General features: G+C 43.4%; 1 protein-coding gene across 1 annotated transcript in view; it reads left to right on the forward strand.

Annotated features, from left to right (window-relative positions):
* Positions 1-1,974: 1,974 nt before the first annotated feature.
* The window catches only part of LOC141131672 (very-long-chain 3-oxoacyl-CoA reductase-like), an 87,799-nt gene continuing 67,250 nt past the window's right edge, over positions 1,975-22,523 (forward strand). The window contains exon 1 of the mRNA XM_073619217.1: positions 1,975-2,098. Within this exon, the coding sequence (XP_073475318.1) occupies positions 2,074-2,098 (25 nt within the window). The 5' untranslated portion in view covers positions 1,975-2,073. The remainder of the gene's footprint in view (positions 2,099-22,523) is intronic.

Here is a 22,523-nt window from a genome sequence, read left to right on the forward strand (position 1 = left end):
GCCACGGTTTCCTCCCAGTACCATATTTCCTGCCCAAACTTTCACAGTTTGTTCCCTGGGGCAAAAAGGTTCAAATGGATACCTTTTGAGCCTGCAGGCTCCGCTTTGTCCTTCTCTTCTCTCCTCAGCGGTGTGGAGCTCTAACAATGCATGTCTGCTCCGCTAGGCTCCGCCTAGATCAGTGTTTCTCAACTGCAGTCCTCAAGGCGCCCCAATAGGTCAGGTTTTTGGGCTTTCCATTATTTTATTAATTTATTATTTAAACAGTTTCACTGCCTTAGTAATTACCACAGCTGTTTCATCTGAAGGAAATCCTGAAAACATGACCTGTTGGGGCGCCTTGAGGACTGCAAAGCTGGCAGAGACATACCCAAATAGACTTGCAGCTGTAATTGCAGTGAAAGGTGGTTCTACAAAGTATTGACTCAAAGAGGCTGAATACAAATGCACGCCACACTTTCCACAAATTTGTTTGTAAAAAAAATATTAACAATTTATCATTTTTCTTCCACTTCACAATTATGTGCCACTTTGTGTTGGTCTATCACATAAAATCCCAACAAAATACATTTACTTTTTTTTGGTTGTACCATAACAAAATGTGAAAAATTTCAAGGGGTATGAATACTTTCTCAAGGCACTGTAACTGGAGGCTTTCGAGACACAGTCACAGTCAGTGGCATCTAAAACTGTGTGTAAGGGAACTAAGAGTTAAAAAAAAATCAAGCAAGCTAGGAAGAAACAAAGTGTACATTTCTACGTACATTTCTGCTGCCATGTCAGGTGGATTTAGATTATCTAAAGAGCTCATTGAACTTTACAGAGTTCATTCACTTTATGGGCTCATGCACACTGCATCTCAAAGAAGCTGCTCCTACAGGCTTTTGAGCTTTTTTGCGCTCTTGTTTCTTTCTGCCTGGAAACTCCCTTCCATGTTAGCCAATGTGTCCATGCACACTATGGCTTTTTCAGGAGTTTACAGGCAGAAAAACCCCACTTTTGTTTTTGAGGGGAGCTTTCAAGCAGAAAAGATGCCTAAAGCGGTTGTATGCCCACAAAAAAAAAAAAAAAAAATGGTAAGAAGTGCCGGCATCGCCTCCTGGTCACCGCTGAGGGAGCTGACATACTGCCTCGGTGTTTCCTCCGGGTTCGCGGCTCTGGTGCTGTGAGTGGCTGAAGGCACGATGACGTCACTCCTGCGCATGTGGGAGTCCTCTTTCTGGTAAGGAGCTCTGATTTTCCGGCAGCATCTGCCGGACCTTCAGAGCGCATGCCCTGCTGACGTCAGCGGCTGCATGCAAGGTGAATATCTCCTAAACCTTACAGGTTTAGGAGATATTAATTTTACCTACAGGTAAGCCTTATTATAGGCTTACCTGTAGGTGAAAATGTGAAAGCGGGGTATACAACCGCTTTAAGAGCGAAAAAACATAAAGCGCAAAACCGCACAAAAAAATAATAATAATTTAGCCTACTCCAGCCACTGGGAAGGAACTCCTGCTGCCATGGAGTCCATCAGGAAAGGAAAATTACGGTAAGTATTTGATAGAAATTTTCTATTTTCCTGACAGACTCCATGGCAGCCAACATGTGGAAAATAACTAGCCATACACACCCGGGTGGGCGGAGTGCTGGACAAAAGAAAAAAGGTTTAATTGGCACCATCAACAGACAAGATACGTAAACCAAATTTAACAGAAGATAACGAGGCTGGCTCTACACAGTACTGTGCCATGAACGTGTTAATTGAAGACCATGAGGCCGCTTTGCAAATAACTACTGGAGCCACGTGACGTGAAGCCGCCCATGATGTAGACACGCTTCTAGTTGAGTGAGCGGTCACTGCATCTGAAGGCGTCAAGCTCTTGGTTTTGTAGGCCCACTGAATGGCCTGAACAATTCATGCTGTGATAGATCTGGAAGAGGCACGCATTGTTCTTCTTCATGGGAAGAATAAAGGAAACAGGTGGCCGGACTGACTCAGAGCTTTCCCGACATCTAGGGGATGAACACTGGAATCTCCATTAGATCTAAACGTTGGAAGAGCAATCTCCTGATTGTCGTGAAACACAGATGAATCTTTGGGGTTTGTATAAGGGTAAATTGTCTTTGATCTATAATTGCTTTATAAGGATAACATGCTTTTGATTGACAATGATTGACAATTGCCTTTTTGATTTACAAGTAGATATATAAAAGCCTGTACTTCTTTAAATGAACTTATAATTCTTGTGATATTCTAGCTAGACATTAAGTTCTGCTTTTTAGTTTAAGATAAGTCAGAAGCTAATAATATAAATTTAGATGTTAGTTTAAGTTAAGTTCCTTTTTTCCCATACATTTGTTTCAGCCACAGACGCTTGACATTTGAAATATTAGAATGTGGTTATACGCTTCTGCTTTAAGTGACGCACAAGCTTAGTCTTGGCTGAAAACCTATCATATGGGAGACCGCTTCTTCACACCTGACTCAACTCCAAGCTTGGGAGACTGGCTATGTCTGGTAGGACTCCGTTCTGGACGCAGTGTCCAGAACGAAGTTTCTCCTGCCCCACACCTGCCTAGAGGTTGGATGGTGTGTTGTGGTCTCACCTGTCACACCTCCATCCCTATCCCCATTGACCCTGAGACAGGAGGTTGGTGCACCCTGGCCCGAATGATTCCATACATGGGAATATCAGGGGATTCTCAAACTGTCCACATGGTTCCAGCCCATGGGACACTTTCATTCTCGCGCCCTAAGAGAGCGGTCACTGCCTGGTGGGAGAAATTATTAGCCTCCATAGGAGGAATAGGAATGTGGTCTGCATTGGAGAATATAGATAAATACGCTGACATCATACTCGGTTTAATAAACTCCTCATCCAGAGATATCAACTTATTAAATGAGGAGACTCTTAAACTGAGAATGCAACAAGAGCTTATCATTATACATCAGGAACAAATGTTAGCTGCTATTACGGGTCTATGTAACCTTATGGATGATAAGGATATGTGTTGTACTTACATCCATAACTTTACTACCCCAATTGAACATTTGACTGTACCTGATTATCATGATATAATACAGAACCATGCCACCCAAAGAAGTATGCTATTAGAACAGGCCAGGACATTCGCAGATGACTGGAATCCTTTTTCAGGTGTAGGAGGTTGGTTCGGAGGAGTTTGGTCTAACATTACAGGGTTCTTTAAAAAGGTAGGCATAGTGTTACTCTTGGTAATAGCTCTATTTTTTGCCATATACCTAGTGGTTAAGCTGGTATTCTGTATCCTGGGTAAAACAGGGAAACTGAAGATATCAAAGGAGCCAACCCCGGACCCTAACCTGCTCCTTTCATTGCTTCCCCCAAAAGAGAGATGGTGGTATGACAATGCCATGTGACTTGATCAATGACGTCTAGATAGACGACATGATCAAAGGGAGGTTTATAAGGGTAAATTGTCTTTGATCTATAATTGCTTTATAAGGATAACATGCTTTTGATTGACAATGATTGACAATTGCCTTTTTGATTTACAAGTAGATATATAAAAGCCTGTACTTCTTTAAATGAACTTATAATTCTTGTGATATTCTAGCTAGACATTAAGTTCTGCTTTTTAGTTTAAGATAAGTCAGAAGCTAATAATATAAATTTAGATGTTAGTTTAAGTTAAGTTCCTTTTTTCCCATACATTTGTTTCAGCCACAGACGCTTGACATTTGAAATATTAGAATGTGGTTATACGCTTCTACTTTAAGTGACGCACAAGCTTAGTCTACACAGGATGAGAACCAAGGAAGTATGCTAAAGACAGCTATGTTGTAACACACAAAGAGAAGTCAGAAAAGTTATGTTATGATGCTATGATGTATAACTTTAACTTGTATTTTGATTGGTCCACCTACGAGTGGAAATACGTGACAGCTACTTGATTGGTCCACCTACGAGTGGAATACGTGACAGCTACTCCATATATTCAATCTCCGCCCGCATTAAAGTTGTATTCATGATTCACGTACTATCTGTGTATGTGTCTTGTTTACCTCACCGGTGAAGGGGTTGAAATCCACACACCCAGTGTCCGAGCCTAGGCTAAGAGGTCCTAAAGAACCGATCCTTACAGTTTGAACCCAACTTAGGAATCAAAACTAGATAGATGCAAGCAAAACATTTGGGGGCCCATGCCGCGATCTGTGCTATAATTCAATTGAAGCAATGTTTTGCTTGCGTCTATCTAGCAAGGTTACTTTGTAGTATAAGCAAGGAAGCTGAGACTTCTGCAGTGTGTAAAGTGCTTTTACTATACAAAGATGCTGTACATACAAAACTATTACAATATTAGGAATACAATACAAGACTGACAGATATCTATAACAAGCAAAACGCCTAGCAAATGAACAGCCTATGGTCTATAACAATAAAAATACATTTAAAAGTTACTTATCTTCTGGTTACTGTATGTTCATGATCTCCATTGGCAATGATTCTTCTGAGACCAGGCACTTTCTTGTATCTTGAGTGGCTTCTGATCTTAAATCATGATGATGTGTGTCCTTTCCCAGTCTCTACTCATTCTTTTTATTTGTACAAGTTTGTTGCCAAAAGTTAATGGTTACAAACTTGTTCCCATAACAACCGACTAACAGTCATTCTTTCAGTTTGAGAGCTGAAAGAATCTCAAACAAGTAAATCTCTTACTTGTTTACTGTAACTATAGAGACAATAGCCTATTCAAACTGTATACAACAATGGTATCTACGTACCCATTGTATGCGGCAGCATTTGTTTGCTACTCAAGCCAAAACCTGACAGTAATCTGACCAACTCACTATTGTAATATTGTCTGATTGTCTGATGTAATGTTGTCTAAATAATATAAAAAAATCATATTTTAACAAACGCAACACAACCTCCTGCTAATAGCTTGGACGTTTGGCCATATTGCCGCTTGCCTGCCAAAGACCAGGTTATAAAACGCTTCATGGCATCGTATAATATCGCCCATGTCCACCTGCTAATAGCTAGGATTGCTGGACTTCAGAGAGGATCATCGTTAACCACCACAGTATAGCCGTGCACACTGCCAGGCTTGGATTACTGAAAACTTCATAAAAGGTAAGACTTCATCTTGGTCCTAGGAGGACGACAAAAAGGGAACACGGGCCCGGAACAAAGATTTATGGGAGAAGGGTCCTATGAGGTATGGGGGGGCAGGATTAACCCACACGTTGGCTGCCATGGAGTCTATCAGGAAAGGAAAAATTAGCTGAGGGGAGGTTTTGTGAAAAAACTATTCTACTCAAAAACGCACAATAAAAACGTGCGAAAGAGCACAGAAAAATCACAAGCTTCTTTAAGCTTTTAGGCAGAGAAATACAAGCTCAAATGCCTGTAAAACTTTTTATTGAGCTGCAGTGTGCATGAACCCTATAAGTAGGTATGTAAAGTCAAATTGAAGTTGGTTTAAAATATAAAAGCTGGACTTTGATCTAAGGAGTGCCAAACCTGCACCACTCAATACTCTAATGTGAATTTGCAGCTGAGATGTCAAAGATCTGCCACAGATTACATTCCTAGAAACAAATATGCAAAAAGATAGACATTGCACTTTAAGGCTCCATGCACACTTTTTAAGCTAAAATATGCAAGAAAAAACGCTGGATAAAAAACACTGGTAATAGCTTTTTGTAGTAGCGTCTTAGCAGCGTTTTAGAACCGTTTAGGAGCATTAGCATTTTATTAGCATTTTTGAAGTAAAAGGGGAAGAAAAAAAGCTCAAAAACGCTATTAGTAGCGTTTAGCAACATTTCTGCTGAAAAAATGCTCCAAGAAACTCTACAAAAACCTAATATTTTTTTCTGCTCCTAGATGTTGAAGTTTAAAAAATGCTAATAGCCTAAATGGATACATAAGATAACACTATTTGGCCGTTGTTACCCATTATGTACGCAGGCTGTGTCAGCACAGCCAGTGCGTCTACCTCCATCTATACCAATAGGCTGCCTGTGTGCAGCCCAGGGTGGATGCAGGCACAATACCAAAAACAGCCTGCATGCAGAACAATTATCAATGCCCGTGTGACTGAAGCCTAAATTTTCCACGCCCTATTTTCACTTTCCTGTTACCGCAATTGTGCAGTGTGTCCAAAGGCTTGTACACACGATAACAAAATCAGAAGTAAAATTTTGCACGACGAACAATCTGATCGTTAGTATAGTGCTTTCGACAGTCGATTTACGACTTTTCAGACGACAAAACCTGAAGGTGCATGCTATAAAATTTTTATCGTATGTAGCACTACCCCCGCAGGAGCTGCTGGTGAATGGGATCCGCCAGGCACACCGCATTTTCCACAGCACACGGAGTCAGGAAACAGTCAAAGCAGCTTTGGTTTTTTTTGTTTTATTAGGGGATTTAAACTTGGATGGGGAATATGGGATGCCCACTTGATCAGTGTATATGTCTTCAGGGACAACTATATACATCCAGTATATACTATATACACACCTCTTCCTCCTGCACAAACTTTATTGCAGATCTTCCCTTTCTCCTCAAGCACAACTCTTGCTCATGGAACCACAACACCCAGGACCAGCTGGCACTGTTTAGATAGTCTAACACAAGGCTCAGTTAGACTAGTAGCAAATGCCCTTTAAAGGCAGGGACTACGGGCCCCTTTGGTTGTGTAGCAAAAGAGATCCCAGTTCTCCGCTGTCCTACTCCTGTGGCTACTGATCCCAGTACCACCTCTCCAGGCACTGCCAGCCCGCCTGGCTGCAGCTGCCCCTTTCTCTAGCCCTCCTAGCTAAGACTCCACAGTCCTCCCAGACTGATTCTGCATCCATTCCAGACTGATTTCACCTAGTCTTCTGAGGCATGCCTTTCAGTCCTCTGACTGTACACTCATCGGCCCTCCCAGCTGTCATCCTTACTGGAAATTTGCTCGGCAGTGTTCTCCTGCTGTCCTCAACCTTGCTCCCATGCCTCCTGGTCAGGACATCCCCCCCCCCCCCGACTAGGGAGCTATTCTCAAAGGCCTCCGACAGCTAACACTCCATCTCCATCTCCCACACAATCCCCACACTGACCCTGCTGTGCTGACTCTGAGTATTTGAGGGTGCCTGCCCCCTGCCAACCCACCTGTTGGCGATTGGTCAGGGCCCTTATGAATACTCCAGGTAGCTCCACCTTACCTCCCCTCCAATTCTTCTGGAAGTTTCTAGTAAGTTTGAGAAGTAGGGGGGAGGTCTCCGTGATGCTGCCTGTGAGTCACCCAGCCCTTCCTGAATCTCTGCTCAACCCAGGAAAAAACACACAGGCTTGACTGCCAGCCAAGCCTGCACCAATTTACCTACACTCAACAAAACCCTGACTCTGGCATTCTAGCCATGCTAGGGGGTGCTACATGTGAGTGAACACAATGTTCGATTTTCGTTTAATTAGTACAATTTTTGTCCAAAAAAAATCATAAGAGCAAGACTACGCATGCTCAGAAGCAAAAGAATACATTACAAAACAATTCCACACATTACACCACTTCTGAATTTGTATTCTGTCATATGAGAATTTTCGTAAATTGAGAAACCTCTTTGCTTTCGGTATGAGACTAGCATGCAACAAAAAATGGACGATTATTCGTCTGATAAACTGATCGTGTGTACCAGGCCTAAGGGCCTGTGTTGATGGGCTTTGGACTTGTGTTTTATGTCATCAGTATGAGATGCTTGTCAAATCATTCAGAATTAATTGACTGGTACATTTAAACTTGCTTCAAGTGGGTCTTGCATTCCCATAGCCTTGTATGGGATTGCAATATCTGTTTGCAGTAAAGTAAACAAAAGCCTGTTGACACAGGCCTTTAATATGACTATGCAGTTCAGTGGCACCGGAATTAAACCCAGTGCAATCTAGCAGTCTTTTCAATTAAGTGTTTATTAAAAGGATAATTGATGATCCAGTCATGAAGCTCTTTGTTTAGGCTCTATACGAAGTATTGCCCATTTTATAATCTAGCAATTGGATTATCTAGATCAGGGGTGTCAAACTCAAATTCATCGGGGGGCACATCAGCAGTATGGATGGTCTGAAAGGGCTGGTTGTATCTGTAGCGCTATGTATCTACTCTTTAATATTGCAGTGCTGTGTAGGGCAGGTGCAGACCAGCACCAAGACCACTCACATTCCTGTAGCAGATGATGCAACTCCAAAAAGGAGGGTCACACAACGCTGGTATAATCCACAAGTGATGGTATTGAAGATTGCTCTGACCAAACACCATCAGAAATCAAGAGTACGCTATGTACAGAGTGAAGAATTCAGAAATGCGCTATGTACAGAGTGACGGGTTCAAGAGTGCATTACGTACAGAGTGCAGAATTGCATTACATACAGGGTGCAGGATTGCATTACGTACAGGGTGCAGGAGTGCGTTACGTACAGGGTGCAGGAGTGCGTTACGTACAGGGTGCAGGAGTGCTTTACATACAGGGTGTAGGAGTGCGTTACGTACAGCGTGCAGGCGTGCGTTACATACAGGGTGCAGGATTACGTACAGGGTGCAGGATTGCTTATGTACAGGGTGCAGGATTGCATTACGTACAGGGTGCAGGAGTGCGTTACGTACAGGGTGCAGGAGTGCGTTACGTACAGGGTGCAGGAGTGCGTTACGTACAGGGTGCATGATTGCATTACGTACATGCGCTCACACAAAGCTGGCGCCACTCACTTGACTAAGGAGGAGAGCAGAAAATGTTTATTCGTTTCCTAGGAGACGGCCGGCCGAGCATGCGCTCACACAAAGCCACTTGCAGGACTGAGGAGAAGGATGTTTAATCTTGTCTGGGAGACAGGCAGTGGGAAAAACGGGCGGCGGCCGCCGGTGGATGCTGCGCGAGCCACATGACAAAGCCTGGCGGACCGGATTTGGCCCGCGGGCCTTGTATTTGCCACCTGTGATCTAGATTGTCGATACTAAGTCTCACTGACATGGCTAGCATCTTCACCCCATCTTCCTTAAAGGTTCATGGTCAGCCACCAGTTGACTGGCCGAGCTGGGAACATGTGTGCGCGGCTCTCTCTATGGACGACACTGGCGCTGCTAAAGTAAATATTTCCTAAACGGTGCACATTTAGGAGATATTTTCTGTACCTACAGGTAAGCTTTATTATAAATACAGATTTGCTGTCTGTCATACACCCTCCAGTCTGCACAGCAAATCTCAGGAGTTATAATTGAACTTAACCTTTGCATATGTGCAGGTGAATCTACATACACACACCTCCCAACACCAGCACTGTGAATTGTAGACAGATCTTCTGTCTACCAAACACCCTCCATTTTGTAAAACACATCTCAGAAAGGATCCATTCTGCTTTTTATCTATATAACCACTTGACCTTCGGAAGATTTATCCCCTTCATGACCAGGCCATTTGTTGTTAAACGGCACTGCGTTACTTTAACTGACAATTGCGCGGTCGTGTGACGCTGTACCCAAATAAAATTTATGTCTTTTTTCCCACAATTAGAGCTTTCTTTTGGTGGGTATATGTCTTTTTTCCCCATAATTAGAGCTTTCTTTTGGTGGGTATATATTAGGGCTGTTACTGATTAAAATTTTCATGTTTGAGTAATCGATTTTTTTTTTTAATCGATTAGTTGACTAATTTTGATTAATTATAACGCACATACAGATCCAACTACTTTTAGCTGATGTCATGCGTAGCTCCTCCCCTGTACACGTTACATTCAATCAGAACTTCCTTAGCGGGGCGGGGCGGAGCTACGGTGTCACCCTACAGTCTATTTAAATAGCACCGTTGTGCATCAGGGGGACTGATGGAGAGCCAGAGACATCCATCACTCGCTGAGACAGCAAAGTGTCAGCTCTTTGGAAAAAAGTGCCCTCATCATAAATGTTTCTTGATTGCTGGATAACCAATCAATGTCCGTTCATTGTCAAACTGAGGAAAGCCCTCAGATATGTTGATTTTCATAGCCAGGTCCAGGATTTACATAGATGTTTATCTGAATACTTTGACCAGAGAGATCAATCAAATCATTAGGATCTGTCTTCCTCAATTTATGATTTCACGGACATCAACGTCACCGGACACTTGGGGAAGGGGGGAGGAGTCCGGTGACGTCGATGTCCGTGACGTCACCGGATCTCCAATGGAACTCCCTGAAGACCCGGAAGCCGGCGGAGAGGTGAGTACTGATCAAAAGAACTTTGATCGATCAAAAAAATTAACGATTAATCGAGGAATTAATCTTTCATTTTCCCAGCCCTAGTATATATGTTTTATAGCAGAAATGTAAAAATATTGTTTTGGTCTTTTTTTTTTAAATTGTCTGTCTTTTTTTGTTTATAGCGCAAAAAATAAACAATGCAGAGGTGATCAAACCTCTGCATTTTTTTTTTTTTTTTACGCTATAAAAAAAGACAGACAATTTTGAAAAAAAAACCCAATATTTTTACATTTCTGCTATAAAACATATCCAATAAAAAAATGTAAAAAATCTAATTTCTTAATAAATTTAGTCCAATATGTATTCTGCTACATATTTTTGGTAAAAAAACCCCAGTAAGCGTATATTGATTGGTTTGCGCAAAAGTCATAGCGTGTACAAACTATGGGATACATACTGGAATTTGTATTTATTTATTTGACTTGTAAGGGTGGCAGTCAGAGACTTTTAGCATGACTGCGATATTGTGGAAGACAGTCGGACACTAACTGACACTGACACTTTTTGGGAACCAGTGACGCTGATACAGTGATCCGTGCTAAAAATATGCCCTGTCGCTATACTAATGACACTGGATGGGAAGGGGTTAAACATCTAGGGAAATCAAAGGGTTAAATGTGTGCCTAGCCAGTGTTTATATGTACTTTGTGTGGTGCTTTCACTAGGGGAAGTATTGGATATAATCCCATGCTTTGCAAAAATCTATTACTTCCCCGCTGCCTTGTTTAAATAGGCAGAGCCCTGTCCTGTGTAAATTCATGACGATTGCTGGGTACCAGCGGTAATCCATTGACATCTGCTGTGTTTAATCACAGAACGGCCGGGTCGCCGGCGGCGCTCATATGCGCCCCCTATCAGAAAGTGTCAGATCACGTACTAGGTACGTTATCTGGCACAGCCAAGCTGCCCTACCGCCGTATATCTAGGTGTGCACGGCTCGCTGCTAGGGTATCTAAACTGATCTTTGTTCACATTGTATTTCGGTTTTTAACTTGATTAAAGAGGAAGTAAACCCCGATGGGTTTTACTTCCTCTTTTGTTCCCCACAAGGCCTGCAAATTAAAAGCATATTGGGCTAATATGCATCGCATAATGCATACTAGCCTATTATATGACACTTACCTGCAAACATAGCCCGCGCTGTCCCCTGTGCAGGCAGCGCCCATCTTCGCCCCTCTTCCTTCCGGGGCCGTGGACTCCGGCTCTGTGACTGGCCAGAGCCGCGTGATGTCATGGCACACGCTGGGGGAAGAAAGGGCACGGTGGTTCGTTTCTTCACAGCGCCTGCGCCGATAACGACATTGGCACACTACAAGTGAAATATCCCCTAAACGGCGCACGTTTAGGAAATATTTCCACTACCTATAGGTAAGCCTTATTCTAGGCTTACCTATAGGTAAATGTCACACAAAAGGGTTTACAACCACTTTAAGCCTAATACACATGTATGGCAGCCGGTCTAACAGAAGCCGGCTCATGACCAAAAAAGGTCTGCCGACCGTCTCCCGATCGGCACTTTCAGTCAATGGCTCCGAGCACTGACCTAAGTGTTCTGGCAGGGGGTCAAAACACAATAGCTCACCAGGGGAGATCGCTGTACTAACATAGGATTGTTAGCTCAGCGGTTCCGATCTGAGCTGTCAGTTTTTTTTTCATTCAACCCAGTAGTGTAAAACTAGTGGTGTATACCAGGCTTTAGTCTGAGGAATTCTCTTTATTACAGTTAGATTATATCACAAAAGTGAGTACACCTGTCACATTTTTGTAAATATTTTATTATATCTTTTCATGTGACAACACTGAAGATATGACACTTTGCTACAATGTAAAGTAGCACCTGGTCGACCATGACGAGGCCTGTTCTGTGTGGAACCTGTCCTGTTAAACCGCTGTATGGTCTTGGCTACCGTGCTGCAGCTCAGTTTCAGGGTCTTGGCAATCTTCTTATAGCCTAGGCCATCTTTATGTAAAGCAACAATTCTGTTTTTCAGATCCTCAGAGAGTTTTTTGCCATGAGGTGCCATGTTGAACTTCCAGTGACCAGTATGAAAGAGTGAGAGCGATAACACCAAATTTAACACACCTGCTCCCCATTCACACCTGAGACCTTGTAACATTAACGAGTCACATGACACCGGGGAGGGGAAATGGCTTATTGGGCCCAATTTGGAAATTTTCACTTAGGGATGTACTCACTTTTGTTGCCAGCGGTTTAGACATTAATGGCTGTGTGTTGAGTTATTTTGAGGGGACAGCAAATTTACACTGTTATACAACTTATACACTCACCACTTTACATTGTAGCAAAGTGTAATTTCTTCAGTGTTGTCACATGAAAAGATATAATAAAATATTTACAAAAATGTGAGGTGTGTACTCACTTTTGTGAGATACTGTATATGGGCAAGCCTAGTTGTTGAGCTTAAAGTTGCATTCACACTGAAAGTGGCAGCTGTTAGCGGTAAGCACCGCTCATTTTAGCGAAGCTTCACCACTGTTTAAGCAGTGCTTTTGCGCCGCTTTTCGGACGCTAGCGGTGTACTTTTAACCCCAAAGAAGGGGTTAAAAACGCCTGTGTTGCGGCACTTCCGAAGTTTTTTCAGGCGCTTTGGAAGCGCGACCTATTCATTTCAATGGGCAGGGCGTTTTGGGAGCGATGTATACAAACCGCCCCAAAGATGCTGGTTGCAGGACTTTTCCTAACGTCTCGCAAGCGCACCGCCACAGTGTGAAAAGTCACACTTAAATGAATGGGAGGCAGTTTTCAGGTGTTATTTAGAGGCTATTTCTAGCGCTAAAACTCCTGAAAGCTGCCTCAGTATGAAAGGGGTCTAAAATGGAGCTCCAGTCCCCCCCAGCAGGCTACTTCGCCGATCCCAACATTGATGATCATTGATGATCAATTTCTACATTGTGGAGTATAAATACAACTCTGTATATAGAATTATATGTTATGTTATGTCCTTATGAAATGTTTCAATGATTTTAAACCTTATATAATACATTTTTGATATTTTTTTAATCACCTGGTACCGTTAAAGTCCTTAAATTAGTCTATAGCAGTGGTTCTCAACCTTTCTAGTGCCATGACCCCCTGATAATTTCCCAAGTTGTGGGGACCCCTAACAGTATAGCTCCCAACTGTCCCTGATTTGGAGCAATGCCCCTCTGTCCCTCATTGCTCCTCATTTGTCCCTCATTTTGGTGTGATCTATATAGCTGTATATAAAATGCACTTTTTATCTATCAAAAAGTGTTTTCCAGCGCTAAACCTTTCATCTAATTTCTAAATTGCTGCATTTGTAAATTCCAAAAGCTAATATAAAGGAATAGTAGTGGTAAAAAAAAGCACTTGTGGGTTTGTTTTTTTGTACAATTCTCCTTTAAGGGGATGTGGCAAGGGGTGTGTCCTATGCCTGCATACTTTTGCTGATAGGTGTCCCTCATTCCCATTTCAAAAAGTTGGGAGGTATGCCTAACAGTAAAATTATTTTCGTAGCATGGGCTGTCAGCACCCAAGGTAAGACAAGTAATTTGTGCCCCTATCCCACAGACATTCTTTCCCTTTCATCTCTCTCTATCCTAATTTCTTGTTTTTTCCCCCATCCTTCTCTAGCCATCTTTTTTGTTCTTTCTCTTATTCGTTCTCTCCCTTTTTCTTTGTTCCTCCCCCTCTTTTCCTCTCCCTTTCATGTATTCTCTATTTTTATTCCTTCTATTACTCCTTGGGGGGGGTGGGATGAGTGGCAGTGCTGGTGGGGGATGGGATCAGTGGTAGTGTTGGTGGGGGGTTCTAATCAGCCTACTTAGGTGCTCTTGATCAAGGTCATCTGCTGATCTGAGAACTGTAGTGAGGACTTTTAATAGCAACTCTAATCACAGGTAGTGTTACTCACTGTGTCTCCAGCTTCACTGTGTCTCCAGCTCCGTGGTGTCTCTCAGCAGTGACACCTATGCCGAAATCAGGAGATAGGGTCTCCTCCAGCCCCTCCCACTTCACATTACTCACCAGTCATCTGACCGCCAGTCTCTGCCCTCCAGCCATGCCATGAACTGAATGGGCGTCAGTGAAGAGGCTGAGTGGGCGGCCGCGGGCTTCAGGAACAGCGCAACTGGGCTGCCGCAAAAAGGATGGGAGAGCGGTGCGGGCTTCAGGAACAGCCCAGGATTCAGTGACCCCTGGCAAATTGTCATTCCACCCCCAGGTTGAGAACTACTGGTCTATAGGGTCTTTTTGTGCAAAAAAAATAAAACTCAGCAGCTACAAATACTGTAGCTCCTAACCTTTAATATTAAAACACTTACCTGTCCAGGCATCCCCTGATGTCGGCACCCCAGCCGATTTTTCAGTCGGCTCTCGTGTGCTGCCGCCACCATTTCTTTTAAGGGAAACCAGCAATGAAGCCTTGTGGCTTCACAGCCAGGTCCCTACTGCGCATGCGCGAATCGTGCTGTGCTTTCTGAATGGCCCAGCGTCAGTGGAAAGAGGAGGGGGGCTGAACTTCAGGGGGACCTCGCCACAGCAACGTCTCCCGGAAGTGGTGATGGGTTCCTGTCAAAAACAGGTACCTGCTCCCCCTGGAAAGGTGCCAAATGTGGCAGCGGAGAGGGGGAGGAAGAAAACAAGAGGAGCTTCCCCTTTTGGGTGGAACTCCACTTTAATCTTTAAACTTGTTTTTTGCTGTCTTTGCTGCTACAATTTTTCACTTTGTTTAAATAAAATGTAACTTTTTTCTTTCTACTCTTACTTTGTAGTATTTTTCTTTATATCAAGTAAGCTTTATTGAACATCATAAAAGATTCCAGTGCACAAATATGCGATAATATGAATTCATGTTTGCTCTGTCCTATCTCCATCTAAAACTACAGTCACACCTCAGCATCACATTTTTAGGTGTTTTTGTACAGTTTAAAGCGTTTTTGAGCTTTGGCGTTTTTTTATTAGCTAACACAGAAATATATCATCTGTTTCATCATTTGTTGCTAAGTTTTTCAGCTTTTTCATCTGCTTTTTAAATAATTTTATTTATTTATTTTTAACTTTTTCGTAAGGGGTTAGGGTTAGCAGTTAAAGGTTATGGTTAATTTAATTATTATTATTTATGTATTTATTATTTTGTTAGGTTAGGATTTAGGATTATGGTTAGGGGTCAGGATTAGGGTTAGGGCTTAATATGAGGGGTTAGGACGAGGGGTTAATATTAGGGTTAGGGTTATTTTATTTATCTATTTTTATTACTTACGTATGATTATTATTTATTTATGTATGATTATTATTATTTATTTGTATTTAATTATTGCATTTGAGCAGAAAACCACTCAAAAATGTGCGACAAAAAGTGCTAAAACACTCAAAAAACACTTGAATCAAGCGTTTCCATGCATTTCTATAAACAAAAAACACTTCAAAAACGCACCAATCTTTCCGATTGGAGCTACAAAAAAACTTTTTTGAGCTTCAGGCATTTGGCTTCAGGTGACTTGTAGTGGAGATGTGAACCAACTCCATAGAGAATAATTGATTTTTTTTTCCTGCAGTGTTTTGGTGCTTTGAGCATCAAGCTACAAAAGGCTGAGATGTGAAAGGGGCCTAAGTCCTCGTTCACATTGAATGCGGCTTTGAAATCGTGTGACTTCAACTGAAATTGCACAATTTCTAAGTCCCTTACCAGTGGCGGCAGCTCCATTAGGGGTGTAGAGGCGCCGCCCCCCTAATCTATGCGCCCGGCCCCTAATCTACATGCAGGGTGTCGGACGCATGGATTTAAATTTTTTATTTTATTGAAGCACATGATTAGAGCCTGAGGCTCTAATTGGCTTCAAAAAGGGTTGACTCGGGTGACAGTGCTATCTTGCCCACCCAGTTGTGTGACATTAGTGAATTAATATTAATCGGGTTAAGACCCGATTGGCCGAGAGGCGAAGCGAACATATTGGCCGGGAGCAGAAGAAGAGGGGTAGCTGCAGAGGAGGATATGCTGGGGAAAGCTGCTGAAGCTGCCCAGGTTATGGCCTGCATGAGCCAGTGGGCGGACAGGAAAGTGTCGGAGGGGGGCGCCTCTCGATGATGTCACACAAAACATGGAGGCACGGGACAAGTGTTGGCAGAAATAAAGAGATTCTCAGCAGGACAACGCAGGATCAACTGAGTGGGTGAATCTCTGAAATGTGCAGAGCACACTACCTGGTAAGCAGGGGTTCAAAAAATAAATACATTGAAGGATGAAGATCCGCTTTAAAGTGGTCGTAAACCCTGACATATACCCAGTGAAATGACTGGCCACAGGTGATACACAGAGATGAAATAAATCCTCCTACATACTTTGTGCCTGTTTATCTGCATTCTTCTCTTCTCTACATCCATTCAAAGTGCTGAATTTATAAATCTTGTCTGAGAGTTCAGAAAAAAAAGGGTCGGAAAGCTGAAATGACATACTGCAGGTGAGGATAGCTGTGAGAGCTTACTGGAGGGAAGGGAACACCCTCCTCCACACAGCACACAGGAACAGAGCTGAGGCTGTCAATCAGCTGTAGATCCCTTCCCTGTCATCTTATTTCTCTTGGTGTCAGGACAACTTGTCAGAAGTGACTCATTTAGATAGCAGAGGAACGAGGCAGCAGAGAAATGACACTAAGCCCTCTTTCACACCATTGTGATTTTCCATGCAGTTTGACTGTTCAAAATCGCATGACAAGTCCCACCCTATTTAAAGCATTGGAACCATTAAAATCATTGCGACTCAAGTCGCAGCATCTTTGAAAAAGGCTCCTGCTCTACTTTTTATTGAGACTTGCATTAACTTCTGTTAAATGAATTCACAAGCCGTAATGTAATCACAGATCCAAATCGCACTTATCTTCGGCTTTGAAATCACGCTGAATTAACGTGATTTCAAAGCCGCACAGGTGTGAAGCTTGGCTTAGTGCTCTTAATTAAGACAAGTACACACTATAGAAAGATATGCTTTGTTCATATTTTATATCTGAAGTTTACAACCTCTTTAAGTTACATCGTCTGGCTTGGTTCTTGTGAAGAAGAGTCCACTGTGAATATACTTTGGGGATCACCCTTTGCCCTTTGGGAACCTGAGTAAGGTAAAGTGATGTTGCGGGAAGGAGGAGCAGCCAGCTTGGGAGTGGAAGCGGTGGTAGCCAGGAGATGAAGGTCCCGTAGGTCGGGTGGTCTGGTGCTTGGGATGTACCATACCATGTGGTTGGACCTTATCCTGGAGCCCCACTGAGGAACAGAACCATTCCAAGAGACCCAGCCTGGAAGCTTGAGATGTGAAGCCTCACAATGTATTACTAGGGCCCCTTCCTAGCCTACGAGCTGAAGACGGTGAAGTGTTGTGATAAGGAGCTGGTAGTGAGAGATAGCGCTCTACGTTGTCACTCTAGAAATGTCTCTGCAGTCAGTGCCTGGATGGGTTTTTGCATGTTTTTTTTAGTTTTTTGCAGAAACCAATCAGAGGTGACAAAAACTCCATGCTTTGCTTTTATTTGACATCTCTAAGGAGTCTGTGACTGTCACTGTCAGGTTGGGTTCACACTATTGCTATGACAGACATTGCATGTGATTATTATTATTATTATTATAATACAGGATTTATATAGCGCCAACAGTTTATGCAGCGCTTTACAATATAAAAGGGAGACAATACAGTTATAATACAATAAAATACAAGAGGATTAAGAGGGCCCTGCTCAGAAGAGCTTACAATCTAATAGGGTGGGGCAGGTGGTACAAAAGGTTGTAACTGTGGGGAATGAGCTGTTGGAAGTGGTAGGAGATAAGTTGGAGACGTAATAGGGTTTCCTGAAGAGATGAGTTTTCAGGGATCGCCTGAAGGTAGCAAGAGTAGGGGATAGCCGGATAGATGGAGGTAGCAAGTTCCAGAGGATGTGGGAGGCTCTGGAGAAATCCTGGAGACGAGCATGGGAGGAGGAGATGGGAGAGCTTGAGAGCAGGAGGTCTTGAGAAGAGCGGAGAGGTCGATTTGGGTGATATTTGGAGACAAGATTGGTGATGTAGCTCGAGGCAAAGTTGTGAATGGCTTTGTATGTTGTGGTTAGTATTTTGAATTTAATTAGCTGGTTGATTGGGAGCCAGTGTAGATATTGGAGGAGAGGGTTGGCAGACACTGAGTGGTTGGTAAGGTGGATAAGTCTGGCAGCAGCATTCATGATAGACTGAAGAGGGGATAGCCTATGGAGAGGTAGGCCAATAAGAAGGGAGTTGCAATAATCAAGGCGAGAGATAACAAAGGAGTGAATGAGGAGCTAGGTGGTTTCATTTGTTAAAAAGGGGCGAATTTTAGAGATGTTACGGAGGTGAATTCTACAAACTTTTGACAACGATTGGATTTGAGGCTGAAATGACAAGTCAGAGTCTAGGATTACACCTAGTACCCTGGCGTGAGGGGAGGGACTGATGGTTGCATTGTTGATTTTGATGGAAAAGTCATGGAGGGGGGCACAGGCGGGGGGGAATATTAATAGCTCAGTTTTAGAGAGATTTAGTTTAAGGAAGTGGTGCGACATCCATGCTGATATGTCAGTTAGTAAGTTAGTAATGCGAGAGGAGACTGAAGGAGTGATGTGAGGAGTAGACAGATAGATTTGGGTGTCGTCAGCGTATAAGTGGTATTGGAAGCCGTGGGCGGTTATCAAGTGACCAAGGGAGGAGGTGTAGATAGAGAAGAGAAGGGGTCCAAGAACAGAGCCTTGGGGGACCCCCACAGAAAGGGGCAATGGAGAGGAGGAGACAGCGTTGTAGGTGACACTGAAGGAGCGCTGTGATAAATAGGCAGAGAACCAGGATAGAGCAGAATCAGGCCAAGGGAATGTAGTTTATTGAGAAGGAGCGGGAGGTCAAAAGTATCAAAGGCCGCAGAGAGGTCAAGTAGTAGAGGTCGTTAGTGAGTTTTAGTAAGGCAGTTTCCGTGGAGTGCTGCGAGCGAAAGCCAGACTGTAAGGGGTCAAGAAGGTTATTTTCACTGAGGTAGGAGTTAAGACGGTTATAGACTAAGCGTTCTAGAAGTTTAGAGGTGAATGGGAGCAATGAGATGGGTCTTAAGTTGTTCAGGTTAGTAGGGTCCAGTGAGGACTTTTTAAGTATGGGAGTGATCTGCGCATGTTTTAGAGGGGAGGGGAAGATGCCACTAAAGAGGGAGAGATTGAAGATGTGAGTGAGGGAGCATAGGATAGAAGAAGAGGGTGACCGTAGTAGTTGTAAGGGAACAGGATCCAAGGGACAATTGGTTAAGTGGGCATCTGAGAAAAGATTTGTAACCTCTTCAGTAGTAGCCAATTCAAAAGAGGAGAGTGTTGAATGTGCTGCCAGGCAATGTATGTTGGGTGGGGAAGACATACGCACAGTGGAGGTGTCCTCACGAATTGCATCGATCTTGTCTTTGAAGTGATTGGCAATCTCTTGGGCAGTGAGTGAGTTAGTGGGTAGAGGGGGTGGGGGACGAAGCAGAGAGTTAAACGTTGAGAAGAGCCGACGGGGACTGGATGACAAGGAATTAATAAGAGAAAAAGTATGCTTGTTTGGCAGCATGGAGGCAGGAATTGTATTTTAGAAGGGCAGATTTATATAGGGTGAAGTCTTGCAGGCATTTGTTTTTTTATGCCACAGTCGTTCAAGAGCACGGCAATGTCTCTTGAGACTTCTAGTGTTGTCAGTTTGCCAGGGTTGTAACGGTTGGGGCCTGATTCTACGTGTGGTTAGAGGAGCAAGTGCATCTAGTGATGATGGGAGTGAACTGTTGTAGACAGAGGTGGCCAGGTCAGGACAGGACAGGGGAGAGATTATGTCATATAGGTGGTCAGTAGCAGAATAGAGAAGAAAAGGGTTAAAGTGGCGAAGGTTTCTACAAGTAATTGTTTGCTGCTTGGAGGGATGGGTGGTTGGAGGCAAGGATACAGTGAAAATAATGAGGTTGTGATCAGAGAGAGGAAAGAGGGTGTTGGTGAGGTTGCCAGGGTTGCAGAGATGGGAGAATACAAGGTCAAGGGTATTGGAGTGAGTGGAAGTATGTGTCCATTGGGTTAGGTCAAAAGATGAGGTTAAGTCGAGAAGTTTAGCTGTAGTTGGGCTGTTAACATTGACAGGAATGTTGAAGTCACCAAGAATAATGGTGGGTATTTCAGAGGAGAGAAATTAGGGTAGCCAGGCAGCAAAGTCATCAAGAAAGCATGATACCGGTCCTGGAAGCCGATAGATTGCTGCAATCCTCAGAGAAATGGGAGAAAACAGAGGAATACAGTGCATCTTGAAAGAAGAGAGGGATAGAGAGGGAGGGACAGGAAGGACTTGGAAGGTGAATTGTGGGGATAGGAGGAAGCCAACTCCACCTCGTTTCTGTCTGTTGGGTCTGGGGGAGTGAGTCCAATGGAGACCACCATGGGAGAGGGCAGCAGGAAAGGCTGAGTCAAAATTTTGAAGCCAGGTTTCTGTTATGGCGAGTATGTTAAAGCCATGAGAGATGAAGAGGTCATGTACAGATGTTAGCTTGTTACAGATGGAGCGGGCATTCCAAAGGGCGCATGAGATTGGTGGGCTGCTTTGAGGAAGCAGGGGGATAGAAATTAAACTGAGTGGATTGCGGTGGTTGCCAGAGGGGCAGGGGTAATGGATATGTGGCTTGCAGTTGGAAAATGGCGGAACAGGATTAGGAGAAATGTCACCTGAGACTAGGAGGAGGGCGAGGAAGGCAAGATAGGAGTGGGATGTGCATGAGCGCACGTGTCTAGTGGCCCTGGTGTTTTTGTCAGCATGTGGGTGCAGCAAATGCAGGAGATAATGGGTGCCATAGTAGGGAGAGGGTAGGAGTGAGGGTGATATGTGCATGCTGCAGGGAAGAGAGGAGGGGTAGAGTAAAGATAATTTGAGGATAGAAGACACCAATGTGAGAAGGAAGAGAATAAGGAGCATGTTAGTGGATAGATGGGAAACTAACTTTATATAAAATATAAAATAAATGTCAAAAGCTGGTTTGCTTGTCGTCTTGCAGAGTTCTTGTTGTATCTTCATCCAGCTTTAGTTAAACTGCGTCGGTGAAACTGCGCATCACTCGTGACAGAGCCATGATGTCTGCAGGGGCGGACTGACCACTGAGCCGCTCGGGCACTGCCCGAGGGCCCTGGGCCACTAGGGGGCCCCATCAGGGTTGTCAGCCTCAGTAAAACCAGGGGCAGTATGTAAAAAACTGTGTTTTTTTTTACATCTGTCTCTAAAATGTCCATTACCAACACCCTTTTGGTCTAAAAATCCAGAGATTATAGCTGCCCCACCTCTCCAGTACGTTCTCAGCCAATAGAAACATGTCTGTGTATACTGTGTGTACATGTATGTGTATACTGTGTGATTGTATACTGTGTGTGTGTATACTGTGTGGCCCCATAATCTCCTATTTCCCGGGGGGCCCCATGAGTTGTCAGTCCGCCCCTGGATGTCTGCGCCTTGCCCCTGTCTGCGCCACCCCATAAGCTCCTTTAAATTTATAGGGAGACTAAGCAAGCATGCATCTTTCAGTTGGTCATTATTGGGTCTGATTTGAGACACCTGAATATGGGGAGGAGATGGCCAATACCAGACCAACTACAGACACAGGCTAGGGTCATAAAGCTAATTACCTCTCTTGATCACTCAAGCCAAATGGGGTTGAGAATCAATCGCCAGTAATATTGCTATTGCAGTGTGTTTGTTATAGAGCTAGCATTAACCACTTCAGCCCCGGAAGGATTTACCCCCTTCCTGACCAGAGCACTTTTTACAATTTGGCACTGTGTCGCTTTAACTGCTAATTGCGCGGTCATGCAATGCTGTACCCAAACGAAATTTGTGTCCTTTTCTTCCCACAAATAGAGCTTTCTTTTGATGGTATTTGATCACCTCTGCCGTTTTTATTTTTTGGGCTATAAACAGAAAAAGACCGAAAATTTTGAAAAAAAATGATATTTTCTACTTTTTGTTATAAAAAAAATCCAATAAACTCAATTTTAGTCATACATTTAGGCCAAAATGTATTCGGCCACATGTCTTTGGTAAAAAAAATGTCAATAAGCGTATATTTATTGGTATGCGCAAAAGTTATAGCATCTACAAACTAGGGTACATTTTCTGGAATTTACACAGCTTTTAGTTTATGACTGCCTATCTAATTTCTTGAGGTGCTAAAATGGCAGGGCAGTACAACCCCCCCCCCCCAAATGACCCCATTTTGGAAAGTAGACACCCCAAGGAAATTGCTGAGATGCATGTTGAGCCCATCGAATATT

This window comes from Aquarana catesbeiana, linkage group LG03 (assembly GCF_042186555.1).
Source record: "Aquarana catesbeiana isolate 2022-GZ linkage group LG03, ASM4218655v1, whole genome shotgun sequence".
Lineage (NCBI taxonomy): Eukaryota > Metazoa > Chordata > Amphibia > Anura > Ranidae > Aquarana > Aquarana catesbeiana.